The 23034-nt window shown below is 41.0% G+C and overlaps 1 protein-coding gene across 1 annotated transcript; it reads left to right on the forward strand.

Annotated features, from left to right (window-relative positions):
- The first annotated feature begins 1060 nt into the window (after positions 1-1060).
- Positions 1061-16728, forward strand: LOC109891162 (ras-related protein rab7). The gene is made up of 6 exons (XM_020483497.2): positions 1061-1406; positions 7997-8059; positions 9060-9186; positions 14158-14376; positions 14599-14727; positions 15169-16728. Exons 2-6 carry the CDS (start codon positions 8007-8009, stop codon positions 15262-15264), a joined length of 624 nt encoding a protein of 207 aa, XP_020339086.1. The 5' UTR covers positions 1061-1406; positions 7997-8006; the 3' UTR covers positions 15265-16728.
- The last annotated feature ends 6306 nt before the right edge of the window (positions 16729-23034 follow it).

The raw sequence follows: 23034 nt of genomic DNA on the forward strand, positions 1-23034 counted from the left end.
AGCCAAGGGGCAAAGACACTTCCAGTGAACTGACCCCCATTCCCTTTGGCATTTTCCCTCTCACTGTCAGACAGTACGTGTTCAGTCAGTGTGGAGCAGTCCATCATCCCTGTCCCAGTGTCCATTCTTTGAATGCACAGACAAGCATGGAGGACTGAATGTCTTCAGGGAGTTCAGAATCTCAGAAAATATCTGGGTAAGATTGGACACAACAGCACTTTGATGATGAAGTACAGGGCTGAGCAGCTGCATTCTAGATCAAAAACAAGACACAGAACAGAACCTTGAGTTAGAATCACAGAGTTCTATTATGGAGCCTTGATTGAATATAATTGTATATTTGACTTATGAGATTCATTGTACAAATCATTCAGCTGCAGACAGTAGATACTCCTCAACATCTGTGGTGAATATGATGCTCAGGCAAGATAGTAATTATGAGTGGATCAGTTCTCTCAATAGGCCCCCCCAAAAAAATCAGTACTGGAGATGATTTTTGGCCTGCACAAGAACGCCCTCTTCACCAGTATTCAGAGCTTCTGCCAGAAATGAACGAAGACTGCCCTCTAGTGGTGCTCATATTTGCTGTCTTCATCACAGAAATGTGATAATAACCAATAGCGATCCTAAATTAAATTTTCAGCCCTACATAAAAAACAAAATACACTTCCAGATATTAGGCTAGGGGAGATATTATGCTATGGACTATAGACTGCAAATGTGTGGTATGCTTCGAGACAGTCTGCTTTGGGTAACATAATAAGACATTGTTTTATGGAACATAGACAGTCATGCCAGGTATGCTGTTCTTTTTTCCAAAACAAAATGTATCTTCCACAAAAACATGTTTAGGTGCTGTCTGCTTCTCTCCTACTGCTCATGGTGTTCTTTAGCCTGGCATGTTATATCAGAGCAAATGTGCCATTGCAATTTGGAGAACTTTAAGAATAGATTAATTTGTACAATAAAAAAACAAGGATTTTACAAACTTACTATAGATCAATCTCTGGTGCAGTAAGTGGGCGTGGTGTATCCTGTTTGTGCGTGATTACGTTACAGCGCGGTGACGCAAGACTAGTTGTTTTGGAGGAAGTGAGAGAGAAAAAATCAGTCGCGAAAAGAAACCAGGGCAAAAGACAAGACAACAAAATCTCAACAAAAATTAAATAGCTAAATATACGTATTTACACTAATGTGATGGGAATCTGAAAATACTAATCGGGGAATCTGAATATCAAAGAGATAAGCATCTCAAGCTGCAGAAACCAACTTGATACATTAACATTTTAACTGGGTAATCTAGCTAACGCATTAACTAGCTATCTATTTTGCTCGTGACAGTTATTCAAATTCAACAAGAGGCTCACCTGAGTCGATACAGCGGTCTGGTGTGTTGGAAGTTGAAGGTAAGCTCTGAGATGTAATTAACTAGCTAATGACTGCGACATATTATAACATTATTTCATACGGAAAGCTTTTGTTCATGGTCTAACGTTACCGGGGGAATACAAGAAATGGGCGACCGTCACAGTGGGGCGGCCTCTTGCAGACGAATTGAGCAATAGGTCGGGGACGGTGTAGCCGTGGGCCTCCCGTGCTGTCAGCTCCGACGGAGTGAACATTGCGTTCTAATGTGGACATGACCGAAAATATTTTCTGTTGTCCATTAATAACCACTTGAAATGGAGTTTGAACAACAACGACGCCGCAAATTGAAGGTTCAGGTCATTCCAAATAGCTAAGCTTCCATGTTTCAAAACAACATTTTATGGAACATTACATATAATTTCTTTGTACAAAAGATTGATTCATGCATTGTTTGTTAGATATGTCACACGTAGGATCCCAGTGAGTCGATTGTAAAACAAACGTCTTGTCGGTCCTGAGCTTGTGGAAATCTTTCTCCCATGTGATCTGACTTCTATAATGCAGTGTCATGGGTTGCAGATTAGGCGAGGACTGGGGTTGTTACAGTAACAACTAACTTTTTACAGTAGGATTCCTATAAATACAATTTAACAATTATACTGGTTTATATTACGACAACCATTCCACTGTATGTTGGTTATATTCAGTTACAGTGTTGGTTATAGTTCCACTACAACATAGGCATGATACTGTGCTTTCCAGCTAGACATTTTGTCAGCATAGAGATGACCTTTCCCCTCGTTAGAGCATCACTGTGTCACACTCACAGTATCTCCAGCTGCAGGAGTCACACTAGCAGGGACTCAGGTGCAGCTGTCAACCTGGTAGCATTGAGGGTGTTAAGTATGTGACATGTTTGGAAATGAGTTAATCTCATCAGGGTTATTTATGCACAACACATCTAGCCTATATTTAGACTTTGTTTGTGTCTGAATGTGCCGCTGTATCTGGGTGTACAGTGGGGCAAAAAAGTATTTAGTCAGCCACCAATTGTGCAAGTTCTCCCACTTAAAAAGATGAGAGGCCTGTAATTTTCATTATAGGTACACTTCAACTATGACAGACAAAATTAGGGGAAAAAATCCAGAAAATCACATTGTAGGATTTTTAATGAATTTATTTGCAAATTATGGTGGAAAATAAGTATTTGTGTTTTAGAATCCAACATCATGGACAGAGGGCATCAGACCATAACCAAAGAACACTGTTTGGGATTTGCTGGAGTCATCATTTTATGCATGATGTCATGCTACTCCCACAAGAGAACAATGCCTACTATATTAATGACCATGAAATGTGAAATATAACCATGATTCACTGCCTAGTCTAGTGATGACAGTCAGACGATCAACCCAGTATTTTAGGAATCCATTCTTCACGTTATGGAGAACCTCTATACATACTGGAACTCCAGGCTACCTGACCCCTAGCCTCTCTGAGTTGGAGGTCAATGGTCAGTAGTCTTCTCTGGTAGTCATGTACGACACTATGGTGTTGGCATGCCCAGTGGGCCATCCTGAAGGGCTGTTCTCCACGCTCCAGAGTCAATACACTGGCCCTGTTTGAATGCTTTAAAAGTTTGCTCTTTATTCCTTGTTTCCTTCGGGTAAACGCAGGTCATAAGTGTTGGATAGCCAATGAGTTCTTCAAAGAAGCCAGAAAGTGAGGATTTTCATCAAAGTATTCAAACATGGCCCCTACCTCACCACACTTCACTAGTTAATGGAGAACAGAGCAGGAGCACTGAAGGGGTTCTTGTACTCAGAGGAGAACTAGAGTGTTTGGCCAACTCTGATGTCTGTGCAGTGATGTAAGTTAAGACTGTTTGTAAATATAGCTAAACAATCTTTAAAAGTCTCACAGGTGGAGCAGTTGTCTGTAGTTAGATGTCTGCTGGCAGTCGCCTATGGGTTGTATTATGAGTACAGATCCAGAGGCCTAGTTAGTAGTTTATCAATAGAAACACATGGCTTGTTAATGGCTAGTTCACAGACCGAGACTGGATCACAGGGCCTGGACACGAAGGGTCACTTACGAGAGAGAGAGAGACTTTTTTTTTTACAAGTATCGGCTCTGAAAATCAGATGGGACATCCCTGTGTTTCACTTAATTAAGGGTGAGGGCTATGGATGGTAGGCTTGGGCGTTATACCGTTTAGAAGGCCAGCATCTCGGAGTCGCCTCTTCACTGTTGAGGCTGGTATTTTGCGGGTACTATTTAATAAAGCTGCCAGTTGAGCACTTGTGAGGCATCTGTTTTGCAAATTAGGCACTCTAATGTACTTGTTCTCTTGCTCAGTTGTGCACCGGGGCCTACCACTCCTCTTTCTATTCTGGTTAGAGCCAGTTTGTGCTGTTCTGTGAAGGGAGTAGCGCACAGCGCTGTACGAGATCTTCCGTTTCTTGGCAATTTCTCGCATGGAGTAGCCTTTATTTCTCAGAACAAGAATAGACTGATGAGTTTCAGAAGAAAGGTCTTTTGTTTCTGGCCATTTTGAGCCTGTAAACGAACCCACAAATGCTGATGCTACAGATACTCAACTAGTCTAAAGAAGGCCAGTTGTATTGCTTATTTAATCAGAACAACAGTTTTCAGCTGTGCTAACATATTTCCAAAAGGCATTTCTAATGATCAATTAGCCTTTTAAAATGATAAACTTGGATCAGCTAACACAACATGCCATTGGAACACAGGAGTGATGGTTGCTGATAATGGGCCTCTGTACTCCTATGTAGATATTCCATATAAAATCTGCCGTTTCCAGCTACAATAGTCATTTACAACATTAAGAATGTCTACATCCTCTTTCTGATCAATTTGATATTTTAATGTACCAAAAAATGCTTTTCTTTTGAAAACAAGGACATTTCTAAGAGACCCCAAACTTTTGAACGGTAGTGTACATATACAGTACCAGTCAAAAGTTTGGACACCTACTCATTTCCGGGTTTTTCTTTATTTTTAATATTTTCTACATCTTAGCATTCTCTCAACCAGCTTCATGAGGTAGTCACCTGGAATGCATTTTAATTAACAGGTGTGTCTTAAGTTATTTTGTGAAATTTCTTTCCTTAATGTGTTTGAGCCAATCAGTTGTGTTGTGACAAGTTAGGGGGTATACAGAAGATATCTTTTACCAAATAGGGCTAAAGTTTATAATATGGCAAGAACAGCTCCAATAAGCAAGAAATGACAGTCCATCATTACTGTAAGACATGAAGGTCAGTCAATCTGGTAAATTGTGAGATGCAGAGTAGGTGAACGGATGAGCTCCGCATGTGTGGTTCCCACCGGGAAGCATGGAGGAGGAGGTGTGATAGTGTGGGGGTACTTTGCTGGTGACACTGATTTATTTAGAATTCAAGGCACACTTAACCAGCATGGCTACCACAGCATTCTGCAGCGACACACCATCCCACAGCATTCTGCAGCGACACACCATCCCATATCATCTGTTTTTCAACAGGACAATGACCCAACACACCTCCAGGCTGTGTAAGGGCTAATTGACAATGGGGAGTGATGGAGTGCTGCATCAGATAACCTGGCCTCCACAATCACCTGACCTCAAGCCAATTGAGATGGTTTGGGATGAGTTGGACCGCAGAGTGAAGGAAAAGCAGCCAACAAGTGCTCAGCATATGTGGGAACTCCTTCAAGACTGTTGGAAAAGCATTCCAGGTGGATCTGGTTGAGAGAATGCCAAGAGTGCAAAGCTGTCATCAAAGCAAAGGGTGGCTTTTTGAAGAATCTCAAATATTAAATATATTTTGATTTGTTTCACACTTTTTTGGTTACTACATGATTCCATGTGTGTTATTTTATAGTTTCTACAATGTAGAAAATTGTAAAAATAGAGAAAAACCCTTGAAAGAGTAGGTGTTCTAAAACTTTTGACCGGTAGTGTATATCGTGGAACACTATCTTCAAAAAGGCAGCAACCTCAGCAGTGGCGCTTGTTTGTAGAGGACTATGGCTGTGCTGTGGCATAGCCTTGTTTTGTTAATTTAGTTTTTTCCTGAGCCCTTGTCACAGTCAAGTCACAGCTATTTTATAGTAAAAACATATGATGCAATATAGCAGAATTAAATTGACCAGAATATTTTTCCTAATAAAAAAAGTTTCCAGTGCAAAGTGATGCTTATCTCGTGCCTGGAACAGTTATTCTCTGTGATCATTTAAAACGGGTCACAATTTAGCGAGTTGAAAGACAATTATTTTCAGTGATACAATCCAAAATGTGTCTTTTCAATATACAGATATTCGATTTAGTTTATTCTGCCTGTTCTTTGGAATGTTCTATATGGATGAACGATTCCACATTGAACACTGCATGGGGATGAATTACGGCCTGGACATCTGCTTGGTGAGTAGGCCCAGCCTTAATGATTCTGATGAAAATATGCTCTGTCTTTATCAAACTAATGTTTTTGCATATTTTTAGTGTGGAACCGGTCTGATGTTTAGGGGGGTTATTCGCCTAGGCTAACCAATTCTAGATGGCACTAGCAGTTTGCAAAGTAGCTTAAGAGGAAAATAGATGGAATGCAATTATTCAAAAATCGCAACTTGTTGCTGGAACACATTTTCTACTTCAATCAACCAGCCCATTTTGAATTTGTGATGAAACACAAGGAATGGCAAGGAATGTTGCTCCTGTATCCCATTAGTTAAATATGTTTTTATAGGCATTTATTTCTGTTGGCCTAACGGGAGCTTGTGTGCGTACTCGGCACACGTGAGTGAATGAGACACAGAGGGGAAAGAGAATTTAGTGGAAAGAACGGTGTGATGTTTGACTTGTTTTCATTTTTGTTGTGCCCTGCCAATGCACATGTACAAATGGAACGCTAGAGTCAAAGCAAATGAATGTTGTCAAGACCATTTCACTTGCCCGTTCGGGCAGCCACAAATCACATTCCACCAAATAGTTTTACAGTATTGGATTAAAAAAAATCTCTGGTTGAAGATCGAGATTTGACATCCGTTCAAGTACTTGAGTACTCAATTACTCATGCCCATCTCTACCTGCAAATAGTTTGTCAGAGACTGTATGAAATGTTCACATTGTCCTCTTTAGCATTTAGCTAGAGTTCTCTATGGGATTGTATACGTATTTGTTAGCATTGTTAACCTTCGGATTCGAGGCTGTGTGGTCTGAAAGTAGTGCCCCTTGTGTCCAGTGCCAGTATTACCGAATATCCCGGCATGGCACCAGGTTGGTATGACAGTCTGGATACCGCCCAAGCCTAATGGATAGTACATGCAGGGGATTGTGTAGCGGTGGCCTATCCTCCTTACTAACTGGCAAGTTACTCTCTTTGTTGAGACGGACATATATCTTGATGGTAATAGGCCGGACAAAGGCTGTTGTACTCATTAATCTGACTGTTGGCCTGGCTGTTACATTGTTGTTTCCCATGATAAACACAAGATTGATTTGAATGGGTCACTCGTCATTGTTTCAGTATAACATTTTCACTTTTCTATTATCCTTTATCTCAGTCAGTGCCAGATAGGGCTGGGTTCTTTCCCATGACACTGCACCAGGTGTGTGTGCCTTGGTGAGAGATCTCACCTAGGTTTCTCCATTGAGAGAATGTGCCCTCAAAGTTAGGATGTTTGCCATTAGTATTGAAGCCTAATCACTTATTAAAACTGGAGTTTGGGAACGGCCACCCTGGAAGTGATTGGGAAAGAGTAGAGTTTTATGGTTGCGTCGTTCTCTCGCCTCTGATGTGAAACACGATCTAGTCCTCAGACTCAGAGTGTGTGTGAGAGAGATTAGGGAACACATGACTGGAATGAAGAGTTTAAGTCTGATGCCCAGTGGAATAGCACTCACTCTACAGTACACACAGTGCTAAATCACACACATTATAGCATTTTCTGACGCTCATGGTGCGGAGCTATGGATTTCAACCCCAGCGATCAGTTTGAAACTATTTGAAAAATATAAAATGTCTAGAGAAATCAGGTCAATATACTTGCAATAACTACTTTTTTCCAGGTGTGTGCATATTTTTGTGTTTAGGTAGGGCAGGGGTGTCAAACTAATTTCCCCCGGGGGCCCGTTTGGTCTGGACCCCGGTAGGGCCACGCTGAAAATGTGTTATTTCCTCGCTGTCAAAATTTGCAAATAATGATCCGCTATCCATCATTTCTGGAATTTCGGATGCTCCCTTACTGTCTAGCTTTAGTTTTGATTATTGTTAGCGAGTTGGACACATTGAAGATACATTATAATGTCTACACAGTTTCGATTTGGTTTTAGTCATTTGGAAGAAACTAATTATACAAAAAATATCTATAATTTTAAAACTAAGACATCATGGCGGGCCTTATTAAATCATCTCGTGTGCGTGCGTGCATAGTCCAAGTCCTGGGTTACATCCAAATAATCAACTTTCTCCCAAAGTATGGATTTGAAAGGAAATGACTGGTAAATGGAAACTCCCTCTTGGCCTACATCAATACATTGCTTTTAAATGTTTAGGGAGTAGTGAACGAGTGCACACTTCAGGAGGAAGGAGAGATTGAGACTTTTGTGTGTGTGGTCTCTCCTCAGACACGACAGAATGACGTCCAGGAAGAAAGTGCTCCTGAAAGTCATCATCCTTGGGGATTCTGGGTTAGTTACCGAGTATTTGTGTTCTCTTCCTGTTTGACCAGTGTTTCGTTTTCCACTTTGATAATAGACTGCTGTTTGGGTATTCCAGATTCATTAGAAACTGCAGTCTACTACAGTCTTCCTGTACAGTCAGACTGCTGTTTGGTTGTGCCACACATCTACAGATAACTGCCAAAATAAAGAAAACACTAGAGTAAGTGAGGGGTACAAAGTATATTGAAAGCAGGTGCTTCCACACAGGTGTGGTTCCTGAGTTAATTAAGCAATTAAAACATCCCGTCATGCTTACGGTCATGTATTATTTTGGCTACCATGGCTAGAATTAGAGCGCTCAGTGACTTTGAAAGAGGGGTTTCAAAGGAGCATAGGGGGTTTAAAGGGTGAGTGTATGTCTGTCACCAGATCTCAACCCAATTGAACACTTATGGGACATTCTGGAGCGGCACCTGAGACCTCATTTTCCACCACCATCAACAGAACACAAAGTTATGGAATTTATTGTGGAAGACTGGTGTCGCATCCCTCCAATTGAGTTCCAGACACTTGTAGAATATATGCCAAGGCACTTTGAAGCTGTTCTGGCGGCTCGTGGTGGCCCAACGCCCTATTAAGACCCTTTATGTTGGTGTTTCCTTTATTTTGGCAGTTTCCTGTATGTCTCCATTTGTTTTATGACTGTACTTTTTATTTCACTTTCCATCCCCTCACACTGTGTAATCTGATGCTGCTGTATTCTCATTGTGTCACTGCATCCTCAGCCCTGCAGAGGAGAACTAGAGAGTGTGAGTGTCCACAGTATTGCATCAGAGCACCTCTAATGGGGTTTTAATGGTGTCTGATTTCTCTCTGCTCCTCATTGAGTTTGGCTCATGAGCCATTGGCCATGGTTCCTCTTTCACCGTTAGGACTGAATGGATAGATGGAATAATTATCTTTAACACCTTTCTTTCCCCTGCTTGTTGTCCACCTCTCTTTCCCTTCATAACTCTCTCCTTCTCAGAGTTGGGAAGACCTCCCTGATGAACCAGTATGTGAATAGGAAGTTCAGTAACCAGTACAAAGCCACAATAGGAGCTGACTTCCTGACCAAGGAGGTGATGGTGGACGATCGGCTCGTCACAATGCAGGTACAGAAACATGGCTACAGCACCACCATCACAGCCACAATATCCAATAATAAAGATGGCGCCGATAGACATGGCCGCCTTGTTTCAGGCTCTGAAGCAACTTTGCAGTATAATGTTCTTTCTCACGTTATTAGCCCTTTCTTTGCATTAGTACATACAGCCGGAAATAACTTTTTGATATCAGAGAGGTGGTAACTCACCAGCATTCCTGAATTGTATCTTTTGTTCGTACCGTCCAAGGCATTTGAACTTATCCCAGAGGCAGCTCCAAGACGCCGCCGGCGTAGAGGTATTCGGAGTGGACTTTTAGTCCGACTCAGGAGGTGTGCACACTATCCACCGCTTCCGAGTATACTAGTCACGAATGTTAAGTCTGTGGAGAAAATAAAGAATCTACTTCCAGAGAGACATCAGGGACTGTAACATACTCTGTTTCACAGAATCATGGCGCTCTCTGGATATACTGTCCCCGTCCATACAGCCAGCTGGGTTTTTAATACATCATGCAGATAGGAATATAGTACTCCAGGAACGAGAAAGACGAAGGTGTATGTTTCATGATTAACTACTCATGGTGTGATTGTGGTAACGTACAGGAACTTAAGTTCTTTTGTTCACCCGACCTGGAATACGTCACAATCAAATGTCGACCGCATTACCTCCATACAGAATTTTCTTCGGGTTATCGTCACTGCCGTGTGTATATCTTCAATTCGATACCACGACAGCTCTCAAGGAACTACACTGGACCTTGTGTAAACTGCATATCCTGAAGCCGCATTTATTAAAGCTGGGGACTTTAGTAAAGCAAATCTGAGGAAAACGCTACCGAAGTTATATCAACACATCGCCTGCAGTACTTGTGCTTCAAAAACTCTTAACCATTGTTACTCTCCCTTCTGGGATGGCTACAAGGTCCTCCTCCGCCCTCCCTTTGGCAAATCAGAGCACGACTCCATTTTGCTCCTCCCTTCCTATAGGCAGAAACTCAAACAGGAAGTACCCATGCTAAGGTCTATTCAAGGCTGGTTTGACCAATCAGAATCCATGCTTCAAGACTGTTTTGATCACGTGGACTGGGACATGTTACAGGTTGCCTCTGAGAATAACATTGATGTATATATTGATACAGTGACTGAGTTCATCAGGAAGTGTATAGGGAATGTTGTTCCCATTGTGGCGATTTAAAACCTATCCAAACCAAAAAACGTGTATAGATGGCAGCATTCGTGATAACTGAAAGTGCTAACCACCACATTTAACTACGGCAAGGTGACTGGGAATTTGACCAAATATGCCCTCCGTAAGGCAAACAGGCAAAACGTCAGTACAGAAAGAAAGTGGATTCCCAATTCAACAGCTCAGACACGAGGCGTATGTGACAGACCCAAGATAATCACAGATTATGAAGGGGAACACCAGCCACTTCGCAGACACCAATGTAATGCTCCCGGACAAGATAGCCTTCGCCAGCTTTGAGGATAACACAGTGTCGCTGACATGGTCCGATCCCAAGGACTGTCAGCTCTCGTTCTCCATGGCTGACGACAGTAAGACATTTAAGTGTATTAACCTTTGCAAGGCAGCCAGCCCAGGCGGCATCCTTAGAGCGTGCGCAGACCAGTTGGCTGGAGTGTTTACGGACATATTCAATCTCTCCCTATCTCAGTCTGCTGTCCCCACTTGCTTCAACATGTCCACCATTGTTCCTGTACCCAATAAAGCGAAGGTAACTGAACTAAATGACTACTGCCCCTTACCACTCACTTGTGTCATGCAGTGCTTTGAAAGGCTAGTAAACCTACACAGGATCGGTGTCTCCCCTGCGGACGGTTGAGCTAATGTAGGCTAAGTAACAAAAAAACTTCCCAGGACATAGACATATCTGATATGGGCAGAAAGCTTACATTCTTGTTAATCAAACTGCACTGTCAAATTTACAGTAGCTATTACAGTGAAAGAATAGCATGCTATTGTTTGAGAAGAGTGCACAATTATGAACTTGAAAATGTTTTATTAAACCAATTAGGCACATTCTGAACAGATATGCAATGGTTCATTGGATAAGTCTAAAACTTTGCACATACACTGCTGCCATCTATTGGTCAATCTAAATTGCGTCTGGGCTGGAATAAGACATTATGGCCTTTATCTTGCATTTAAAGAGTGTAGAAGTGTAGCAAAATGCTTGTTGAACAACAAGAAAATCCTAAGAACTAGAAGTGAGGCAGCCCTCTGTCGTAGTCATTTTTACCTGCAATAAAATATAACAATAGATCCACAGATGATGCAATCACCATCGTACTGCACACTGCCTTATTCCATCTGGACAAGAGGAATGCATACAGTTGAAGTCGGAAGTTTACATACACCTTAGCCAAGTACATTTAAACTCGGTTTTTCACAATTCCTGACATTTAATCCTAGTACAAATTCCTTGTCTTAGGTCAGTTAGGATCACCACTTTATTTTAAGAATGTGAAATGTCAGAATAATAGCAGAGAGAATAATTTATTTCAGCTTTTATTTCTTTCATCACATTCCCAGTGGGTCAGAAGTTTACATACACTCAATTAGTATTTGGTAGCATTGCCTTTAAATTGTTTAACTTGGGTCAAACATTTGGGGAAGACTTCCACAAGCTTCCCACAATAAGTTGGGTGAATTTTGGCCCATTCCTCCTGACAGAGCTGGTGTAACTGAGTCAGGTTTGTAGGCCCCCTTGCTCACACACACTTTTTCAGTTTTGCCCACAAATGTTCTATAGGAATGAGGTCAGGGCTTTGTGATGGCCACTCCAATAGCTTGATTTTTTTGTCCTTAAGCCATTTTGCCACGACTTTGGAAGTATGCTTGGGGTCATTGTCCATTTGAAGACCCATTTGCAACCAAGCTTTAACTTCCTGACTGATGTCTTGAGATGTTGCTTCAATATATTCATATATCCTTGTGATGCCATCTATTTTGTGAAGTGCACCAGTCCCTCCTGCAGCAAAGCACCCCCACAACATGATGACGCGCTTCTTTCTATTTTTGTTTCATCAGACCAGAGGACATTTCTCCAAAAAGTATGATCTTTGTCTCCATGTGCAGTTGCAAACTGTAGTCTGACTTTTTTATGGTTGTTTTGGAGCAGTGGCTTCTTCCTTGCTGATCGGCCTTTCAGGTTATGTCGATATAGGACTCGTTTTACTGTGGATATAGATACTTTTGTACCCGTTTCCTCCAGCATCTTCAAGGTCCTTTGCTGTTGTTCTGGGATTGATTTGCACTTTTCGCACCATAATATGTTCATCTCTAGGAGACGATGCGTCTCCTTCCTGAGCGGTATGATGCCTGCGTGGTCCCATGGGGTTTATACTTGTGTACTATTGCTTGTACAGATTAACGTGCTACCTTCAGGCGTTTGGAAATTGCTCCCAAGGATGAACCAGACTTGTGGAGGTCTACAATTCTTTTTTCTGACGCCTTGGCTGATTTCATTTGATTTTCCCATGATGTCAAGGAACGAGGCAGTGAGTTTGAAGGTAGGCCTTGAAATACATCCACAGGTACACCTCCAATTGACTCAAATGATGTCAATTAGCCTATCAGAAGCTTCTAAAGCCATGACATAATTTCCAGGAATTTTCCAAGCTGTTTAAAGGCACAGTCAACTTAGTGTATGTAAACTTCTGGCCCACTGGAATTGTGATACAGTGAATTATAAGTGAAATAATCTGTCTGTAAACAATTGTTGGAAAAATTACTTGTCATGCACAAAGTAGATGCCCTAACCGATTTGCCAAAACTATTTTGTTAACAAGAAATGTGTGGAGTGGTTGAAAAACGAGTTTTAATGACTCCAACCTAAGTGTATGTAAACTTCTGACTTCAACTGTAATTAAATTGGAGTTTCCTCTTCATTTTCTTAGACAGTTAGGCTAAGGCAAGGGCTGTTTCCTCTTCTATGCTGCTGCCGCCTCCGCTGCATTGTTCTCAATCCCAATATGCTGGTTCACTTTGCAATTATGCACGTATTAACATGGGGAAAGGCACCAGTTCTATGGCATACTGAAGATTATTTTTCAGAACCGCTGACAGCGACCATATCCGACGCGGGAGAAAGTGCATTTGTTCTAAATAATATTCAATTTATTAGTGTTGCACCATTATTTTTGTCAAATATAACCATATACAATTTCAGTATCACATGGAGTGATGGACTATGCCATCCCCGTGGTCTCCGCAATGGATTAGTCCACTGAGACAGGTGCGAATCAGACAGGTATCTTGTGCACCATTAGAAAAATGTTAAAGAAATGTCGCTCTAAAGAAATGTTGGTCAACCAGCAGCCTATTGGCCCAAAAATCGACCAGTCGACTAAATGAGGTCAGCCCTAATAAACAGTATATCATTGGAGCACTTCATTTTATTTGTATATATACCCTTAATTTTGACAGGGAGTAATGTTGAGACCAAGGTCACTTAAAAAAAAAAATGAGCCCTGTAATTACAAAGATACACCATTTTCAGGCTGAGAAGTGCCAAAAGGGTACACCTGTTTTGTCTGATTTACATTTGAGTCATTTAGCAGATGTTCTTATCCAGAGTGACTTACAGGGTTAAGTGCCTTGCTCAATTGCACGTAGGCATATTTTTCACCTAGTCAGCTCGGGGATTTGAACCAGCAACCTTTCGGTTATTGGCCCAACACTCTTAACCTTTAGGCTACATACTAAGGAAATGCAAACAACTTGTCATACCAATGGGGGATCAACAGTTAATTATGAAGTACGCTTTTGGTAACACTGATGTAAACTTCAAGTGGCAACCAAACAAGTCTGATTACATGACAGTGTGATTAGTTTAAGATCTTAGTTCAGAAGAAAACATGTTTCCCAGCAATACTTAACCCTCTTTCCTTCTGTCATGTTTTCCCTCCCTCCTTTCTTCCTTCCATCGCTCCCTCCACCTGTCCACATGGTCAGATCTGGGACACGGCAGGGCAGGAGAGGTTCCAGTCTCTGGGTGTGGCGTTCTACCGCGGGGCAGACTGCTGTGTGCTGGTGTTTGATGTGACTGCTCCTAACACCTTTAAGACTCTAGACAGCTGGAGGGACGAGTTCCTCATCCAGGCCAGTCCCAGGGACCCCGAGAACTTCCCCTTTGTGGTGCTAGGCAACAAGATCGACCTGGAGAACAGACAGGTGGGTGACAGATGACTATAGGCGTTACCACATCTAATGTTACCACCTCTAGTACTACAGTCATTGGCCCTAATGCTAATGTCATCTGCAGTGGAGTTTCCATACATATGATTCAAAGTTTCTCAGTAGCAGGGTACGATCTAATGTGTGTTTTTCACCAATTTTGGGGTCTCCTCATAGATCTCATCTGATGTTTGTGAATGTCTTTCCCTACACACCCAGGTGACGACCAAGCGAGCTCAGGCATGGTGTCAGAGTAAGGACAACATCCCCTACTTTGAGACCAGTGCTAAGGAGGCCATCAACGTAGAGCAGGCCTTCCAGACCATTGCACGCAATGCCCTCAAACAGGTGGGTTGGGCCAGGATCATCATGGCAGCTCACAGGAGGGAATTGGGGGTTTTGGTGAATGAATGACATTTTATTTTTGTGTCAAATCGCCAGTTGGCAACCCATTCCTTATGAGATTAATTGACACATAAACAAACATTACAATAATTCCCTGTGATAATTCAGTGCGCATCGCATAAAGAGTTAAACAATAAATATCAACACATAAGTTAAATAAGGTTATCCAAACAATAATTTTATCCCTAGGGCAGCGAAAATATATAGACCGATACAGAACAATGAAACAGAAGGCATTTGAACCCAGTCTGGCATAAAGAGAAGATTCAAGTGGGAGACAGGCCTTGGTTTTGTTGACTGTTCTTTCAGAGGAAGTAGAAGAGCAAAACTTAGATCCCAGTTTCTCCATCTTCTCATTGTTTCTCCCTCTTTTATTTTTATCAGGAGACGGAGGTGGAGCTGTATAATGAATTCCCGGAACCCATCAAGCTGGACAGGAATGATCGAGCAAAGCCTTCAGCAGAGGCCTGCAGCTGCTGAGGCACAACATGGACTATCTTCTGTCTGGCTTTCAGGAACAAACCCCTTCTCTCTTTCTAAAGGAAAGGACAGCCTCTCTGGTTTCTGCATGCACCCATGTCACATTCCCCTCCCACCAGAATCCCAACGAGTGTCCAGTTATTTACATGTACTGCACATGATGGGTGTATACATACACATTCATTCACTCCCACACATACACATCTTGATGAATCCAATGCCGTTAGAGAAGAATTGGTACACCCCTCTAGACTCCACTATTCCTGCCCTTTCCTGAATCAATATCATGAGTGAACCCACAGCCTGGCCCACCCTGTCTGATTGTGTCCCCTCTCTGTCTCTCACATTGGGGGGTCCAGATGGAGCCATGTCCTAGGAGTGCAGTGGAGAACTCTAAAGTGATGGCTGAAGCTTCTTGACATGAGATTATGATGATGATGATGATGATATCTTTGTCTCATTGTCCTGAAACATTTAATCCTCTGTATTTTCTGTTCTTCATAATTGTTTTGTTTTGACTTGAAGTTCTATATTGCCTAACTTACTGTTGACAAATAATTAGCTGTACTATAATTTTTTGTTCGTATTGGCTGTCGATGTTAAGTCTTAAGCCAATCGGAAGCTTATACTTGGTTTTGCACTGTGGTTTTACTGATATTTTTTGTTATAAACTCTTATTTGGGCTTGACTGACAACAAGCCATTAACAACAACACTGCTCCCACCATCCTTCTCTACTACCCCCAGGAAGCCTGTTGATGCTATAAAAAAAAAATGCACAGGTGGCTCCCTTTTGTTGGGCGTGCGTATTGGTTGGTTTAGTAGCTTATGTTGCAGGGGAAATATTCATAAGTAGGCGATGAAGAGAGAAAAGCTGACGACGCAAACACAATGGAAGACATGGAGAAAGTTCTTATTAAGATATTAATAGTCCTAGAACTACTGCTACTACTATGTTCTATATGTCCTTTCCTTTGTCAGACAATGTGTTTCAACACTACAATTACAGCTCTGCTCCTCTACATCTGTCCACTGTTATGCCTGTATTGTCTATACTGTATCTTCCTTTCTGCTGGTAGCTCAGGTTGGCAAGAGTTTGTTAATAAGTGCTTAATATGGCTTTTTAACAGATTGTGTACTACTATTGAGTGTGGGTATAACAGGAACAGTGGGGAAAAGATGAGAGATTAAACAATTGGATGTTATTTCTATCAATCACAAAGAAACAGTCAAGGATTTTCCCTGGTATTACTCCTCTTCTTCACGAAATAATCAGTGCTATGCCAATTCAGTTGTTGAGTATTGGGATTTCAAAAGTAATGATAATAAAAAGTAATTCAATATAAAAAAAAAAGATATGATTGTTTTACTGCCATGTGTTTTAAAATGCTGGTGAGTGAGTTGAACAGTGGGTGTGTGGATAAAGTCACTGAGGAAGCCAAGCCAGTAAAAAATCCATATTACAAACTACTGTAATTGTGTTGTTTGCTCTATAACCCATTTGTTCATATGCCAGCATGATATACAATAAGGCTGTGACAAAAAGAAAAGTCACACATTGGTGCAATAGATTAAATTACCCACATTTGTTTCATCACAAAACCAGAGAGCAACATCTGTCCAGTGAAATCTACAAAGCAAATATTGCATGTAACAAACCGTTATGACCTGCAACATGGTCAAGGAAGTTCAATGTTTTAGACAGTTTACTAAACTACTGATTTAGAAACACGCAAGTCCGTAAAAAGACAACAGGAGCAATGCCTCTGCTATTTCAGCACTTTTTCAACTTAGATATGATCAAATCCGCAAGGCAATATATAGTTTAATACACTGAAAACAAAGTTAAAGATACCAAAAATTATTTAATCCAATCAATGTTACTAAATATCATGTGGCTGTCCATGGTACTGATTTCTCTGTGTGTGTGCGTGCACAAGTAAAACATTTGGACTCACCCTACTTGTAGACTAGTTGAATGTCAATGCCATCCTCCTCTTTTTCATGTTGGCAATACTGTCTATGGCTCTGTCATACAGTACACTTTTAGTTTTTGTTGTCATTGGCTACCTAGCTAAAATGCTTGCTAGCCTAACTTCCTCGCATGGGCAACAATGAACCAGCTAAGTTAGCTAGCTAGTTAATGTAAGCCTAAAAGGGATAGGCAACATCTAGGATACTTATTGAACTTCAATCGTACCAGGCCAGTGGCATAATGTATAAATTTATGGTTAGATCAGAATTGCCATCTTAATCATTGGCCTGTACAGAGAATTAAGTCAAAAAGTCCAAATCCCCATCTCCATCCATAGCTTAGGAAAGGGCTGATTTAGCAAGCAACCTACTGCAGGATATCAACACAAGCAGACCAGAAATGAAAATGAAGATTTGCTTAGGATGTGATTTGATTGGTGTGAAGCCAAATCTAAAACTGGCCTCCCTTGGGGGCATTTTGCTGCACCAGGACAACCCACAGTTGAGCTCAGCTCAATGCTCATTGGCTAATTATTTTGTAAACGATACTTGCTGACAATCAAATGCTACAGTTGCAATGTCATACTTTTTTTTGTCCAGACAGCATCAGATACATGGGCTACACATTCTGAGACAGAGGGACGCTGTTTCTCTCACTCTGATTATTTCTCCGGTGAGATTCAGCCACTTGCGAAATTGACAGAAAATTATGAAAACACAGAGAGAATAAATATAAATGATTTTACATTTTTTATTGGTCAAATATTTGGGGAAGCCTGTCTTCCCTTGGCATCCATGAATACACGCCACTGGAGTTAATGGGATATATTTATTTAGAATATGTCATCAGCAGGTAGCCTAGTGGTTAGAGCATTGGACCGGTTGCTGGATTGAATCCCTGAGCTGACAATGTAAAAATCTGTTGTTCTGCCCCTGAACAAGGCAGTTAACCCACTGTTCCCCGGTAGGCTGTCATTGTAAATAAGAATTTGTTCTGAACTCACTTGCCTAGTTAAATAAGGTTCAATCAAATAAAAAAGTGTTTTATTTACCTTTATTTAACTAGGCAAGTCAGTTAAGAACAAATTCTTATTATCAATGACAGCCTAGGAACAGTGGGTTAACTGCCTTGTTCAGGGACAGAACGAAATATTTTTACCTTGTCAGCTCAGGGATTCGATCTTGCAACCTTTTAGTTACTAGTCCAACATGTTAACCACTAGGCTACCTGCCGCCCAATGAAGACTGAATTTATGAAGACTGAATTTAGTCATTTCCATTTTGCTACTGAAATAAAGTTTAATAGGGGAAAGCATGTTTAACTGATAGCATGTTTTAAAGTACTTAAAAAAAAAACTGTCATCATATAGGCCTACAATCATTTTTTAATGGCTACTTTCTTGCCAACTCCCTAACGCTACAAGTTGTATGATTGGAAGTTGGAGTTACATATTTTTCTTCAACTATTTTGCTTAATTGTGGGCATTAAGTAAGGAATGTTTGAGAATTCTTATCTAATAGTATCAGGGCCCCACGTGATGAGGCACAATATGGTCTGACTTGTTAATAGGCTGCCATGTGAGGGCATTTGCTGTGTTAGTTTACATGAACTAAACGTTTTGTATTGCAGTGGTAGTTCACTTAAAAGGAAAAGCATTGGTCAATTTCAATTGGCCATACTCTACACTGTTGGTTTGAAAGAAGTTATTTTGTCAAATAATTTGCAGTTTTCAAGTAAGTTGCTCCTGAAGTGGACTCCCCTACTTCTATTTGGTGCTACGGTTTTTACATATTGAGTACCCCAGTATGAGCTATACCCATACCCATAAAACCTAGCGGTAAAACCCGGAAATGGTTCCAATTGTTTTTCCACCCTTCATTTTTCCATACTTCATATAAGGTCTGTGTTTCATGTAGTCTTACCCTGGCATGAGGTTTTGATTAACGCATAAATATCTCCTGGACAAAGTAACTTTTTCCACTTGTAATTACCCCCCAAAAATGAAATGCTAATTACCACTAATGTGAGAACTACACATCCTGTAGCAAGCTTTGACATCATGACTCAAGGCAGTGTTGCAGGGTGGGAAAAACCTTAACATTTATCCATGCAAACTCTCAGGAACAAGTAGCAAGGAACCTAGCAAGTAAAATAGAATAACTAGTAGATATTTGAACCTTTTTTTAGTTTCTCGTTTAAAAAATTGATGTGTGTTTCTCGTGTGTATTGTTGTTTAGCATCTTTCCAATTGACCTACCTTAGCATTTTTAAATGTCTATAAAAAAATGTATTGCCCTGGTCTTTGTAGCTAACTAGCTAGCTAACCTTAAGTTAGGATGGTTCTGTGCTATGTACCAGATTGTAACGACTACTACGATAAGCACACGTGCATTTTATCATTTTCCGACCTCTGTAATCCAGAGAAGTCACTGGAGCTGTGTGATTAGGTAAGCCCTGTTTGTTAGCTGCTAACAAGCTATTTTGATTAGGTCAAAGATTTGTGGTTAGCTAGATGCTTATGAAAATTAGCTAGATAACTACAGTCGGTGGATATGTGTACAACGCACATTACCTTCCTTACAAGTAAAAAGAATACCAGCAAATTCAATTTTATTGGTTGCATACACATATTTAGCAGATGTTTTTTGGGTGTAGAGACATGTTTGTGTTCCTAGCTCCGACAGTGCAGTATTATCAAACAATACACAAATCTAAAAGTAAAAGAATGGAATGAAGAAATATTCAGATGAGCAATGTCGGAGTATATATATATATATATATATATACCCACACACACACTACCGTTCAAAAGTTTGGGTTCACTTAAAAATGTCCTTGTTTTTGCAAGAAAAGCAAAAAAAAATGTCCATTAAAAAAACATAAAATTGATCAGAAATACAGTGTAGACATTGCTAATGTTGTAAATGACTATTGTAGCTGGAAACGGCTGATTTGTTATGGAATATCTACATAGGCGTACAGAGGCCCATTATCAGCAACCATCACTCCTGTGTTCCAATGGCACGTTGTGATCATTAGAAAGCCCTTTTGCAAATATGTTAGCACAGCTGAAAACTGTTGTTCTGATTAAAGAAGCAATACAACTGGCCTTTTTCAGACTAGTTGAGTATCTGTAGCATCAGTGTTTGTGGGTTCGATTACAGGCTCAAAATGGACAGAATCAAAATAACTTTCTTCTGAAACTCGTCCAGACTTATCCCAAAGCCACTCCTGCATTGTCTTGACTGTGTGCTTAGGGTCGCTGTCCTGTTGGAAGGTGAACCTTCACCCCAGTCTGAGGTCCTACACGCTCTGGAGCAGGTTTTCAGCAAGGATATCTCTGTACTTTGCTCCGTTCATCTTTCCCTCGATCCAGACTGGTCTCCCAGTAACTGCCGCTGAAAAACATCCCCACAGTATGATGGCCTACCTTAGCATTTTGGCAAAGCATCATATCAGGAGGAAACCTGCCACCCTACGGTGAAGCATTGTGGTGGCAGGTTTCCTCCTGATATGATGCTTTGCATTCATACCAAAGAGTTCAAACTTGGTTTCCTCAGACCAGAGAATCTTGTTTCTCATGGTCTGAGAGTCTTTAGGTGCTTTATGGCAAAATCCAAGTGGGATGTCATTTGCCTTTTACTGATGAGTGGCTTCTGTCTGGCCACTCTACCATAAAGGCCTGATTGGTGGAGTGCTACAGAGATGGTTGTCCTTCTGGAAGGTTCTCCCATCTCCCCAGAGCAACTCTAGAGCTCAGTCAGAGTGTCCATCAGGTTCTTGGTCACCTCAATGACCAAGGCCCTTCTCTCCCAATTGCTCAGTTTTGCCAGGCGGCCAGCTCTAGGAAGAGCCTTGATGGTTCCAAACTTCTCCCGTTTAAGAATGATGGAGGCCACTGTGTCTTGGGGACCTTCAATGCTGCAGAAGCGTTTTGGTAACCTTCCCCAGATCTGTGCTTCGACACAATCCTGTCTCCTAGCTCTACAGACAATTCCTTCGGCCTCATGGCTTGGTTTTTGCTTTGACATGCACTGTCAACTGTGGCACCTTATATAGACAGGTGTGTGCCTTTCCAAATCATTCCCAATCAATTAAATTTACCACAGGTGGACTCCAATCAAGTTGTAGAAATGGAAACAGGATGCACCTGAGCTCAATTTCGAGTGTCATAGCAAAGGTTCTGAATACTTATGCAAATAAGGTATTTCTGTTTTTTATTTTAAAACATTTCCAAAAATGTCTAAAAGCCTGTTTTTGCTTTGTCATTATGGGGTATTGTGTGTAGATTGCTGAGAAGAAAAAATATTTTTTTAATCAATTTTAGAATAAGGCTGTAACTTAACTGTAACGAGTGCGCTGAGAGTCGGGAAGCAAGTCCAGGGAGTGAGAGTTTTAATAAATAAATACGAAACACAAACAACGCACCGACATGAAAACAGAGTCAATAACACCTGAAAGAACCAAGGGGAGTGACAGATACAGGGAAGATAATCAAGAAGGTGATGGAGTCCAGGTGGGTGTCATGAGGTGGAGGTACGCGAGACGATGGTGACAGGTGTGTGGGATAATCAGCAGCCTGGTGACCTAGAGGCCAGTGAGGGAGTATATGTGACAGTAACAAAAACTTTCCGAAGGCACTGTTTATATATACAGTGGGGCAAAAAAGTATTTAGTCAGCCACCAATTGTGCAAGTTCTCCCACTTAAAAAGATAAGAGAGGCCTGTAATTGTCATCATAGGTACACTTCAACTATGACAGACAAAATGAGAAAAAAATTAGTTAGTAGTTTAGTTGGTAGTTTGAAACAATTTCAACATGTGGACTGGTCCTCACATTCTCTGGTCTCAATGGTTGTTTATTCGGGGTACAGCTAGGACCACTTTACACACTGGCAGCAACCCTGCACGTTTTGGTGCTTTTTAAGCACTCTGGTTCAAAGGGTGCGTTCCATCACGCCGGCATAATGTCTGTGCTCACGTGGGCGTGGTTACTGACTGGATAAAACTTTATACGACAACAATTATCTAATTTAGAAGGCTAAAATCACATTGTTATATAAACAAAAGTATTCTTATACGTAATAATTTATTTTATACAACATTTAGATGCAAACCTGATAACTAGAATGCATACACCTTCAGAGATACAGTTATTTATAGTTATACCATCTGTAATGACCTCACAAAATACTAAATGATATGACATGATTATTGTTTGGATCGCCACCAACCATTCCAAACATCTGGATTTCAAAACAAATGTACAAGTGTCCAGTCATTTGATGTTAAATTTTTTAGCTCGAATCTCTCTGTGTAACACTCAGACATTCCATTCTCAATACTGCAGAGCCAAGGGCAGAGTTTCTGGAAGTTATTTACGATCTGGTTGTTAAGTCATAAAACCGGGTCAACTCCCCCAGGAGAGAGGGTTTGGCTATCTGTCAGCCATTGGCCTAGCTGATCCAGCACTTTTGATCCTCACCCAGGAGAGAGTCATGACAATTCTACAATGTATAAAATAGCAAAAATAAAGAAAAACCCTGGAATGAGTAGGCGTGTAGGCATATGTACTGTATGTACTGTATACATATGAAATGGGTAAAACAGTATGTAAACATTGGCGCCAGATATGCCAGATATGGCTGCTCTGCTTCTAGCTCCTAAGCAACTTTGTTTTTGTGTGTGTTATTTCTTACATTATTAGCCCAGGAAATGTTTTGAGTTATTACATACAGCCGGAAATAACTTTTGGGTATCAGAGCGGCAGTAACTCACCAGCATTATGAGCAGGTA

The sequence above is a fragment of the Oncorhynchus kisutch genome, linkage group LG5 (assembly GCF_002021735.2).
Source record: "Oncorhynchus kisutch isolate 150728-3 linkage group LG5, Okis_V2, whole genome shotgun sequence".
Taxonomy (NCBI): domain Eukaryota; kingdom Metazoa; phylum Chordata; class Actinopteri; order Salmoniformes; family Salmonidae; genus Oncorhynchus; species Oncorhynchus kisutch.